At 38.4% G+C, this 13583-nt stretch overlaps 1 protein-coding gene across 1 annotated transcript in view; it reads right to left on the bottom strand.

Annotated features, from left to right (window-relative positions):
- The window catches only part of grik2 (glutamate receptor, ionotropic, kainate 2), a 233981-nt gene that overhangs the window by 23730 nt on the left and 196668 nt on the right, over nucleotides 1-13583 (bottom strand). Inside the window, exon 14 of the mRNA XM_016553000.1 lies at nucleotides 2358-2574. Within this exon, the coding sequence (XP_016408486.1) occupies nucleotides 2358-2574 (217 nt within the window). The remainder of the gene's footprint in view (nucleotides 1-2357; nucleotides 2575-13583) is intronic.

The raw sequence follows: 13583 nt of genomic DNA, 5'->3' as shown, positions 1-13583 counted from the left end.
GTCTCTGATCTCTTGTCAGGTGCTCTCTAACCTCATCAGGCATTATAGGAGAAAACTCAGAGCTGTTATTATGTGTTATTATGCCAAATGGAGGTTTCAAAAAGCATTGAATAAAAGGGTGCCGTTAATTGTGTCCAATGTGTATTAGAGAAAAACATTTATGTCATAATGATATTTCCCCCCATTTTAATATTATTCTCCAATGAAAGGTTCGATTTATGTGAATTTTTGAAATAAAAGATCAAAATGATTAACAATGCAGTTTTATTTTCACAGCCTTCTTTGATCATATTTACCAAGGGTGCCAATAATTCTGACCACGACTGTACATGTACATGACATATGTCTAAAAATGTATTACCCCTATATAAACATATATGTTTGTGTATGGGCTAGATATACAGTATATGTTAATAAATTTAACTATATTAAAAATATATATTTTAATTTATAATAGGATTCTTATATGGAAATGTAATACACATATTTGTGTATGGAATTATTTTTGTATTACATGCAAGAATGACAATAATACAGAGTCAGTACACAAGCGAGTATTAGATGACATAATTTTCATTTTTGTGTAAATGACCAAACTACTAAAATCTTTTTGCTGTTATGTTATGTGCTTCATTGTCCCTTTCAGTGTGGAAACTTCTTGTTTCGTTTCTAGTTAGGACATGATGTCATCCTTCTCATTACATTTAACATCTTCATACGCTTTTTTATAACTTTACCAAAAGCTTATTTGTATGGTATTCCAATTGGAACAAGAACATATTTTAAGGTATATTTTACTATAATTCATGCACAATTAGTGGCATATGCCAGGTAGTGTCCAATCTGCAGGCAGGTTAATCTCAATACAATGTTACTTTTGTTGCCTCACTCCTACTGATTTGAAATCCAGCAATCCACTCATCTCTAGATCCATTTTCATACTAAAAAAAATTTGACAAGAACATCATTGTCAAATGTAAATTGTGGCATTACACACACTTGCATTACAAGGCTTGTCCACCCACATCCCTTTGATCTTGATATACTTTATTCTCAACTTTTATCAAAAGTCTTTCTAGAATCTTGCGTGAATATTGACAACATATATATAATATGTATATAATTTATGAGATTAATCACATGCTATCGGAATTATCGTAAACATGAGTTTGCTAGTTGGAAATTGGACATGAACAGGTCATTGTTGGGTGGGTAATAACCCAAGTAATAAACAATTTGAAAGCAGTGATGAGTAATAAAAAATAATTATATAATTATATATATATATATATATTAATGCTGCTGAGACTATGTATTTTGGCACAATAGAAATTGTTTTCATTTGAATATGCAGATTTGCTTAGATCTTGGCAAATATATGACTGATTATTGATTAGGGCAGTGAAGTCAATATCTGCAGCAGGAATTTTCTTTCAGATATTGATTGAAAACAGAAAAGCCGCAGTAGCATTAGCAATCATTGTTTTGGGGCTATACGTGGTTTTTAGGTACCATCTGTCACTATCATGGACTTTTAGTTTGTTTTCTTTCCTCATGTTTCCCTTGACCTAGTTTTCCATTGTGCCTGATTAGTTCATTCTGTTCACCTGTGTCTAGTTAATTATGTTTATATGTCTGTGAACTTAAGTTCCTGTCTGTGCTGCCTTAGTTTGTCAGATCTCGTCTATGTTTTCACGTGTGCTAAGCCTTCCTCTTGTGGATTTACCTCCTGTTTGGAATATTATAGATAATTTTACCTTCATCATCTTCGTGAGTGTTTTGAGTGCACCTGAGTGTAACAGAAGATCCGACCAAACAGGAAGTTAAGCGGTGCATTTCCCCTCGTTTGCTTTCTTGTCCTCGAGGGAATTTTTCTGCCTTTGTGTAGTGGGTACTGGTGAGAAACGGATCCCAGTTCACCGTCTACCATGCTGATGTGGAACTCACCAGCCCCACTCCGAACCCAGAGCCCAGCCAAATACCACCCCGCTGCGCGGAGCGACAGAGCTGAGGATCGCCCCGGAGCCAGAGCCTCATGGAACGTCTGACCAGGTGCGTGAGCCGACAACAATGCCTGCCACAGAGGATTATACAGTGGAGAGCGAGGGCGCGGATAAAAGCCCCGCCCACTGTGCCACCGCTGTGAGCTGCAGCTGGACTCAGGGAATTTAATAGACTTTTATTCAGAACTATCCAGTCTTCCATCATCATCTGAAATCTCTTCCTGTCCTGTTATGGCCATGGAGGCTGTTTATGAACTGTTCATCTGCTCTGAACTGTCTATCTGTCCCATCACGAGCATGGAGGTCGTGCCCAAAATGTTTGTCTGCCCTGATCTGTCTGAACTGTCTATCTGCCCTGAACAGTCTGCCTGTCATGCCTCAACCAAGGAGATCGTTCCCCTATCTCTGGTGCTCCCAGTGCTGGAAATTCGATGGTGGTGGACTCCATAAGGAAAGCATAATCTGAGGTGAGTACACGTTCAATTCCTTCCTCGATGCTCTTCACCATGACTGAATGTCTTCGACTGCTCATGAACTCCCACATCTTATCATACGTGGAGATCTTTGTTTTCTGGGACAAGAAGTCAAATTAATTATCAGATTTGAATACATAAATGCTTTTTGACACATGATATGCTTTCCTTCCATTAATGGCATTCGGAACCGGGGCCTGACCGACTCAAAGAAAGGGCACGAAGCCGCAGCGCGTAACCCCTACCATACAGGAATTTTTAGAAAGAACGCAAAATGATTTATGTGCGAACTTACCACAGCGTGGATTTTAGGAAGTACACAGAGACTTCATGAGCGCACTTACCATAACATGGATTTTAAAGATACCATTACTAAGGGGCCCTAGAGACTGTTTACTAGACAGACCTAGAGACATTATGTGACCGTGGCACTCTGAGGGAGCAGTCCATAGCATATACAGAGCGCACATAGATGGAAATGGTGCATCCCATAGAACAATACGTCTGAGAAGTCACCAACTCATCATCATGGTCATAATGCTGGCCTGGCTAGCAGTAAGTTACCTAGCTGAGGGAGCATAACAACCAGCTTTCAGCCGAGAGGGGGAGACAGATGCTCGACCTACAGCATGTTCGTAGAAATCCTGAAGGGTAAGCGTACTGCAAGCTTAGCCAAAAAAACTCAGCGTATCAGGGAGGCAGAGGAAGGGCCTAGTTTGCCTGATGTTGCTGGTTTCAGGTGCTCTGGGAAACAGAGAACTCAACTCTCAATGTGAGAGGAGAACTCTGAATTTCAGAAAAGGGGTAGCATGCTCATAGGCAACCCTCTGAATGAGGGGAGCACTGCTAAAGTCCACCACGAGAACAGCCCACGGAGCGGGGAATTCAACTCCTCTGAAGGGGAGGGAACTTGAATGCTCAGAAGGAAGCAGCATGCTCATAAATAACCCTCTATAGCGAGGGGCGCGATGCTGACTAGATTAAAGGCATTGCATTGTAACCCTAATCCAGCCTCGTGCTCTCTACCTGATAGGGAACATGGGTCCTGCTTTAACCAGACCTGCAGAGCCTGGAAACAACAGGGCCCAAACATGTATGGAGAGCTGTTTCTCCTCAGAGCTAGAGCACTCAGGAAGGGTTTCTGCAGAAATGCCGCTCACTCATACCTCAGGGAACCCAGTGTACTCAAACCCACTCCACAGAGGGGTGACTCACTGGCTCACCATGATGGCAGTACGACACAACTAACAGACTGCAGAGTGGAGTAAAGCCACTCGACGCCTCAGCAAGAGAAGCTTCATTCAGAAAAAGGATATCCTGACACAGGAAGTCCCTCGGGGCGACATGGGTATGGTGTCCCAGTCAGGGCAGCCTTTGAGGCATAAACCCAGCCCGGACATCCAAGAGGGGGGCATCTCGCAAAGCATACACTCCGGAGAGCTCACCAGAAGGAAGGACCCGCAGATCCCAGAATTGCAGAGCTGTAATGGAGACCTGATGACCAAGAAGGCTTCCACAGAAGCCTAACAACTTGGCCCCATGATCCAGGAAGCATGAAGCCGGAAACAGGGCTATCATTCAGTCTGGATCCAGTATCGACGAGTGAGGTCATCACCGTAAAAGTCGATAGCCAAGGCTCTGAGTCCAGCAGAGGGGGTGCTCACCGAGGACCTACCCTAGACGAGGACAGAAAACCACAGGTCCCGGAAACACGGCAAAGAAGGCTAGCAGAAGGATTCACACAACCACCAGCAATACATTTATTTAAAAATGGATCGTACTCACCCACCATGGTTCCCGCGCATGAGCTCCATTCAAGAGGCGAAGCCTGAAGAAGCCTCGAGTCCGGACCATCAGTAAGATCTGGGGGGCTATGGCCAGAAAGATAATGCTCGTCGAGACGACCTCGCGGCGCCATCTTCCTGGCCCGCTTCCACGGCAAGTCGAGCCTCGCTGTGGCGCGTTCCATAACCTCCAATAGCTCATTATACGCAGGGCAGGAGGATTGGGAGGGCTCAGTCGCAACTTGTTCGCCCCCCTCAGACATCTCCTGCTCTTCCTGGGCAGAGCCCAGCAGAGCACTGGCCGCTGGATCAGATGATGTTAGGGAAATCACATCATCATCATCCAGCAACTCACCCTCGTCCGCGGCCGACGAGCGCGAGAGGGAAAGCCCCTCTTTAAACTCATCGGCCAGATCCGCCTGTGATCCCCATGAACTCATTCTCCTCCAGTTGTTGTTGTTTTGAATGTATGCTTCAGACATGAGTCACGTCGAGGTGTTCCCCATAGCGACCACTAGAGGACGCAGTTCAAAGTTCCCTCGAAAGGGAACAATATTTTTCACAATGCAAGGCACCCATATTTTTAGTAGGATGTTTTTAGTACTAAAACATTACTTAGACACACACTTGATCATGTCTGACAAGATGGTTGTGCTTCCTGATAACGAAAAACCCCCACAATCCTTTGAGGTGACGAAAGTCCCCCAGTGTCAGTTCTCTAGTATTTATCTCTCATTATCATATCATTATTATATCTGTGTATTTCGGTTGATTTGAGATTGTGTGCATTGATTAGCAGAGATTTGTCAAATACTTTGATCATGCTGAAGTGTTCACAGATTGCACTACTTTAATCTGCTCTTGGTTCTCAATCTGCTCTGAGGCTTTAATTAATTTACGGCACACTACAATCAGACCCAAAGCATTCTCCGCTGTTGCTTTTATTGTTACAGATGACACGAGAATGAATAAGAAACACATTTATTATCTGTTCTGACTCTGAGACAAATGGTAGAAAAATTGGTTGGTTCTGATTAATAGACGTTATTGTGGGAGTGATGCACATTTTTTTTTTTATATAAAAAAAGGATATGCTCCAGATGGAAAATATTTAACTAGCTTTTTGAATGAAAAGAAACATCCATCAGCTTTCACTGAGAAACATACACAAAACACACAACATTATTGATGTATTGGATGTGTGAAAGTAAGCATATGAGCCTGTTGTTGACTCCTGTGTGGACATTTTCTCTTCCAGTGATGTATTTTGTAGGCCAAAACCCTGAAACGAATTAGCATTTTAGCACTGGTTCCATCATTCTAAAGTATATATATATATATACTTCTTTTTTTTGGTAACTGCCTGATATAAGGTCTGTGGTGATCACAAGCTCAAGATATTTTAATATTTTATTCAATGACATAAAATAAAACTTTGTGATTTTTTAAGCTTTTACTCGTCTTGAAAGAGGCGATTGCTAACAAGTGTCTAAAATGGTTTGTTAAATAAAGACTGAAAGAGTTTTCAGAAGGTAAGTGGTGGCGATGCTAAAGTCATGCGACTGTGGTGCAGTTAATTTATAGCTTACGTTTAGCTTTTTACTTCTGGCGATTGTATTTAGGCATTATAATTCATAAGAGTTATGTTCATTTGTGAAGATTCTCATAATAAACAAAACATGTAAGAATCACTAACCTTTGTTGATCACAGAACTTATTTTCTGCAATATTCTAAATGCCAATGGAAAAATCCTATTGGGTCTTTGTTGAGGGAACCAGGCTGATGCTAACTTCTGGGCTGGCCTACAAATATAAGTCATCACCAGGGTTTGAAATTAACTTTTTCACTCACCATCCAATTTGCAAAATGTTTATGTTAACAGAAATTAACCAGATTAACTATGTCACAACTTCATATATAAATATATTTATTATCAAATCTGAATATCTGCAAGAATTTTTAAATCAAATTTAAGACATTTTAAGACCTTTTTATGACCTGCACAAATAAAATTAATACCATATATACAGTTCAGTTACAGGTTTTCACACAAGCAAAAAGTTTTCAGCACACTTTAAACATCAGCCTTTAAACCATTTTTAAGAAAAGGGATTAGTCAACAGTATCAATTATTACATTTAAACAGTTATAACCAATCAATTATTATATTAATTTAATAACATATAAATATATCTTAATGTATTAATTGTATAGATTTTTAAAATGCATGTCAATCCACAGGTTCACATTTATAACTGAGTGTTTGCTGCGTAAAAATATGGGTCGATTTTCGCAATGATCTGCACATTCATCCTCTGCCAGCAGGAGGTGCTTTTGTAGCGGCATAATATAGCAGTTTCCACGGTAACGGCTGTACAGTGCAACACCTGACTTTGAAACGTGCAGCGCTCATATTTATTCAATGAAATCATAGCCTTTTGAAGTTTAATCGCCACATTAATTCTTGTCTTTCCATCCCCAAATTTAAGACCTCTTGAAATCATAATTAAGACTTAGTTGTACCATTTAAGACTTGTATGACCTTAAATTTGATATAACTAAATCAATCAAAGTGCATGATATCAGGAGTTCAGCTGGACAGTAAGAAAATTACAGAGTGTCTGAGTCCTCAGTTGTTTTTTCGCTTCAATGCAAACAAAATGAACGCGGTACATTCAAGTAAGCTAGGTATGTGCAGATGCTACGCAATTAGGCTGTATTTAATATATCATGATGACTCACAAGTTCAGTATTTGTTCTAAATCTGCGGAGATTTGACTTACATTAACTTCCCCAAAAATTTAATGAGTGAAGAAAAGTAACCCGCCAAACTGGCTAGTGAATTGACAACGTTACCCGCCACAACTGATTTTTACCCACATTTGGCGGGTTGGCGGGTGTTAATTTCAATCCATGGTCATCACTGCACCACTCTATTGGCTGAGACAGTGGTGGAGTGCTTAAAAATGTTGTAAAAATAAAATAAAATGTTGTTAAAAATGTGTAAAACACATTTAAACTCAATTTAATCTCCACTTATCATATGTGATCGTGAAGTACTACCGTATAATGGTGTCATATTAAAACAAAATACTAGGAAGCTTCAGGGGGTTGTATTTCAACTGAAATTCAGTGTAATTCTCAGGTTCTCAGATGTTGGAGCACTGGCATAAAATAGACAATATATTTAAATGTATTTACATTTATTTCATATTAAATTATGTGTTATTATCTTGTTATAACATGAACATGATTTGTATTGCTGTTCTGAACATATATTTTATACACAAATCAATTCAAGTAATGTAATGAGCAGTATTTAAAAACCAAACAAGAAATAGTCAAATTAAATAAATGTGTTAAACACATTAAATACAACAATGGTATTCATTGAATTGTAGTTATTACATATTTATTAATGTGTCATTATCTTGTTATAACAAATATAATGTAATCACGATTAATCACAGTTTTTGTAGCTAACATGTTAATGGAGTCCTTAAATATTAATTAATGTTAAATAGCAATTTTACTAATACTAAATGTTATATAGTACTTTTTTTTTTTCTGATGTAAACTGAACGGATTGAGCCATAAATCCAGCAAAGATAAGAAGACTTTATCTTAAATATCCTCACTAAATATTTGAGTTATCCAGCACACAATGCTGTGTAGATTGCTCGTCTTTTCTCCATGTGAGATATTCCACCGAGAGGCCCGTGTGCAATGAAGGAGATCAGTCCAAAACAAACATCTCCTGGCCTTACCCATAGCTCAGCCACTGATAATGATGCTGGAAACTACAGCAGGCAGGTGGCTGTCCATTTTAATTCACATTCTCATTATATTGACACACGCAGGAAGGTGAGAGTCTTTGTGAAGCCATACAGCAGTTTAACAGGATAAATCTCTCACACAGACCAACATGTGAAGATATTTTAAAAAGCTGCTAACTGTTCGATTTACAAAAAAACAGACACGTAGGTTGTACCATGAGAAAGAACAGAGAGATTGTATGAGCACAAGGAAAGGAGCATCCACAGGGAAGGGTGAGTGATTATGTATGCATGTTTGTGAGTGTGCGTAATTGCAGAACGTCTCTTGGGTCTCTATTGTTAGACTTGTCAAAATGCCTTTGATTAGGACTTGTATAAATATATATAACACATAACTGCATCTTTTTGAAATATCAAATGTGCCTTGTCTGTATATTCTATCGACAAAATTCAAACAAAAATAAATATTTATTGTTAGCACAATTTCTATCAGCATATTTCATGAAAGTGTTAGTGAGGGGTGTAAAACACATTAACGCAACATAGCAGGTTGCAGATTTTCAAAAAGTCCACTGCACATGCCTGATCTGAGCACTCGAATGTCGAAGGAAAGAACAAAAGAGTTTGATGAAGATCTGGAAATATCTGAGCAGAATACTGGAAATGCAGACCTCCTATATAGTAACACTTTATTTTAAGGAACCAATTCTCACTAGTAACTAGCATGTATATCACTAGCATATTGGCTGTTTATTAGTACTTATAAATAACATATTGATGCCCTTTTCTGTATGACCATATTTCAGATCCCTTAATCCTACCCCATACCTAAACTTAACAACTATCTTATTAACTATTAAAGCAGCAAATTGGGAGTTCATTGAGGCAAGAGTCGTGGTTAATCTTAAAATAGAGTATGACTAAATAAATAAGCTCTTTCTGAAATAAATACATAAATCAATGAATAATAATCCCTGTTACATATGGTACAAAAATAAGTATTGCATTTCAACAGTGCCCATAACAACATGTATATAGTGTATTTACTTTGTAGTTAAATTATTATTATTTTATTATGACAGATTAGTTAATCATTTAGAATAGGGAACACTAATTCACTTTTAACTACAACTTTTGCCTCAACAAACTCCTAAAACTTAAAGTTGTTAAGATTAGGTATGGGGTCGGATTAAGGGATCTAGAATAAAGTCATGCAGAATAAGGCATTAATATGTACTTTATAAGTACTAATAAGCAGCCAATATGCTAGTAATATGCATGCTAATAAGCAACTAGTTAATAGCGAGAATAGGTCCTTAAAATAAAGTGTTACCCCAAAAAAACATTGTATGGGTTGTAATCAAAACTATTGATTTTTCTTTTATACCAAAAATCATTAGGATATTAAGTAAAGATCATGTTCCACGAAGATATTATGTACATTTCCTACTGTAAATATATAAAAACTAAATTTTTGATTAGTAATATGCATTGCTAAGAACTTCATTTGGACAACTTTAAAGGCGATTTTCTCAATATTTAGATTTTTTTGCACCCTCAGATTCCAGATATTCAAATAGTTGTATCTCGGCCAAATATTGCCCTATCCTAACAAACCATACATCAATAGAAAGCTTATTTATTCAGCGTTCAGATGATGTATAAATCTCAACTTCAAAAAATGTACCCTTATGAATGGTTTTGTGGTCCAGGGTCACATATATGAAATATATTGCCTTTAGGATGTAGTATATAGGAGCACATACTGCAGAAACTAACATATTTAAAGGGGTACTATTATGCTTTTTACATTTTTCAGCTTTAGTTAAAGGTGCAGTAGGAGATCTTGGAAAATGCTAACTTTAGCCTGATAGCACTGAAAGCGAACGTCCCACCCTCCCTGCAATCACCGTCCAAAGCCACACCCCCTGAACGCACAGACCAGACCAGAATACCAGAGACAATATTACAATAGGCTACATCAGCGGTTCCCAATTCCAGCCCATGTTCCGAAGTGAAGTAAACTTCAACGGATTTCCCCTGCTCAGGGAGTAGGGAGCAATGAACACTGTGTAGGGATCATATCGATTGGAACACAGTTCATGCATGTCGCTCACTTCTAACGAGCTGGTTATCTGAATCGGGTGTGTTAACTAAACGAGACATGCAAAATATGCAGAGCGGGCGCGAGGACTGGGATTGGAAACCGCTGGGCTACATCATGTGTCATTCACCGGTGAGAAAACTTTAAAGGTACTACAATACCAGGAAGGAAGATCAGGTTGTTGATGTTTGTCTGCCATTCTCGCTCTGTCTGCACAACATGCGTGAACGCGCTGATGACGTATCTTGTCTGCGCGAACCGGGTGCGCAGAGGTATGCTAATACATACCTTGACAGGCAGGTAGGAAAGCCAATTAAAACGCTCGTACCGAGTGTTTTGATTGGACGACCATTTCTTGGTCCTACGCCTTCCAATGAATATATACATACAGATAAATACATTTAGACCACTTAACTTAATGATTGCTATCGGGATGTGAAGAGACTTTCAACCAGCATAACAAAAAATGTTTCTGAAGACAATCACCTATTGCACCTTTAAGTGTTCATTCGGACTACAGTACGCTTCTTCTGGAAATTGTGGTGAAGTCACATTGTCACTCATTTAATTATTTCCCACTCACGGAGTCACAAAAAAGGGAGTGAGGCCTGGTTGAGCTGCATTTGAGACCATCGACTGCTAACCAAAAAAATAAAAAATAAAAATCACTCTGAAACATCCTGTAAAATCTGTGCTTGCAAAGGTTCTTCATGATCCTCTGTTAGTAAACATTCTCAGGGTCTGAATCAGGCTCAAACTAGTATCGCAAAATTGAAGCCATCATTAATATTTACAGCTGAGCAGATGAAACTTACGGTTATGGTAAGGGGTGCGTCGTTTCCGGAACACGCTCTAAGTGGTTCAACAATCACAACGCACTAGGCCAGCTAACCAAACAGAACACATTTCATATTTCGGAAGGAGGGGAAACTGGAACTATACAGAGTGTTTGAGACAAAGAGAGGTGCTGCAATAATGTACAACATGGGAAAAATAATTGGAAGTTATGGAACAATCATGAAAACAAGCATGAAAACCTATTATAACCTATCAAGACCTCATAAAAGGGCATAATAGGACCATTTTAAATAAATAAATGAATAATTGTAGTATAGGTTTTAGGACAGTTATCATCTACTTTCATGGGGGTAAATTTGTCATTGAAGTACACTGTAGCTAAGCAGACCCACATAAACGCATAACAATCCCGACAACAAAGGATTTGTTTTTTTTTTTATGAAGGCTATCTGTACTGTCTATATGCAGTTTATTTGAGCTTCCTTTTAATTGCTCATTAATTTAACTATGAAAGCTGAAAATGTTTTAGTACAGAAGAAAAACACTGCCTATTCAGTGTCATCCAGAACCAGATTTGCACACTGTAGCTTGCCACTGCAAGCCATGTCACGTCTGCGACACAAATGCACAGTCTTGTATGCATACATCTCCATCCTGCCGTCTCCATCCTGCTTCAATGACTACCGTCCAGTTGCACTTACCCCTATCCTCATGAAGTGCTTTGAACGGCTAGTCATGCAACACATCAAGTCTGCCCTCCCCCTCTCATTATATCTGCACTGTTTGTTTACTTCACTGGTTTGCACTCTATCTGCCATGTGCCTTGTGCTGCTTTATGTATTTTTTTATATGTTTTTTTTACATTTTACCTTATTTGTATATTTGTATAGTTGTATTTTACATTTAATCTGTATCTATCTGTATTTATGTTCTACTTCTTCACCAAGGGTCTGAGAGTATCGCAATTTCAATTCTCTGTATGTATGTGCTGTACATGTGGAAGAATTGACAATAAAGCAGACTTGACTTGACTTGATACATACATCTTGTATAACATACACATGTGATTTGCTTGTTTAAAGCAGGTTCTGAACAAGCACTGTTCTTCCATCGGTTTCACTGTATCATTTCAACCTGAAATCTCGCTGTGCCAATGTAGAGTATAATGCACTGTAATCACGCATGCTATTATTTGACTTAAATTCAAAGTAATAAAATAATATAAGAAATATTTCTCAATCCACAAAGTGAAGTTTAATAAAGATAGAAATGTGTCTGTATTCTCTACATACATTATGTGCAACAACAATAAATGATCACTAAATTAAATTCATGTTAAATATAGCCTGAATTCATAAAAATACAGCAACCTGAAAATTACTAATACCTGAATTTCTATATATATATATATAATTTACATTTTAAAAATATAATTATCTGACCATAAAGTCAAAAATTATAAAATAATATAATTATATATTTCAATATTTTAGTGTGAACATTTTTCTGCACATTATAACTGTGCCACCTATCATCTAAAATTGCCAAGACAAAAGAGTGTCAGTTCTGTGTTTTTAAACTAAGTTTTAGCAAGACAAAGGATTCAGCCATTTTAATCCAAAGCTATTTCAAATGAAATTTCCCGCCAGAGAATGAACAGTGATTTGAGATGTGCTTGGAAGGGTTAAATCACAAGGGTCTACAAACACCATTGTACCTCTCCACAGGTGGGGCTGCTCTCTTTAACTGCTGCTCCGATTCCATCAGGAGCTGTGATTCACTTCCTCCGACTATCTCATCTCAACAGTCCAGGGGTCCTCTTCACAGGACCCAAGAACGGAACAACTCACTGAGGATTGATGAGACCAAGATTGCAGAGGAAATATGAGAATATGCCAGTAAGGGTTTTGAAACCAAAAACTGGCCGCACATTCCACGAAGACTTTCTCTACAAACTAAAAAGACGATGATAGCAGCTGAGACGGTCAGCAAACATTTTCTCACCGATTCTTACGGAGAGACAGATGTGACTGAGGAACAGCAGCCTAGAAAGTGAGCAAAGGTGTGCTCCTCTCTGTGAAAGGTTGCACTGATTGTTTTGATACTGAGGGATACGAGGGAGAAAGAGAGAGAGCGAGAGAGCGAGAGAGCGAGAGAGAGGTCGGGCTGCTTTCCCAGTGATCCTGCTCCTCTTTTTGATCATAATATCTTTTGAAGCATAGAATGTGGCATACTAGACGTGCCAGATAATAAGATGCCTCAGAGCAGAGAAGGACAAAGAAAGCAAACCTCCAGAGAAGAGGAGGACTATATCTGGCCAATACGTCTGCTGTGTTCTCCACCTGCTTTCATGGGCTAGAATATTCTATAATTTAATGTGTCAGCCTTAGGGCAGTATGTTCAGCACGAGGAACGCTTGGCTTCCAGATGGTGGCCACCTAATCTTCAGCTACTATGATATTGAAGCAGATCACAGAATATCTCATGGCTGAAATCTTTGATTTTTTTTAAAGCTAAGAGTGTTATTTTCACGCAGAACGTTTTATGACAGGTCTTTTTGATAGAGAGAAAGCTGTATATTTATGATTGTTTTGTTTTTTTTTTTTTTTTTTTTTTTTTTTTTTTTATAAAATCTTTTTTTTTT

The sequence above is a fragment of the Sinocyclocheilus rhinocerous genome, unplaced genomic scaffold, assembly GCF_001515625.1.
Source record: "Sinocyclocheilus rhinocerous isolate Xijiao unplaced genomic scaffold, SAMN03320098_v1.1 scaffold1939, whole genome shotgun sequence".
Classification (NCBI taxonomy): Eukaryota; Metazoa; Chordata; class Actinopteri; order Cypriniformes; family Cyprinidae; genus Sinocyclocheilus; species Sinocyclocheilus rhinocerous.
This window is presented reverse-complemented; position numbering and strand designations above follow the sequence as displayed.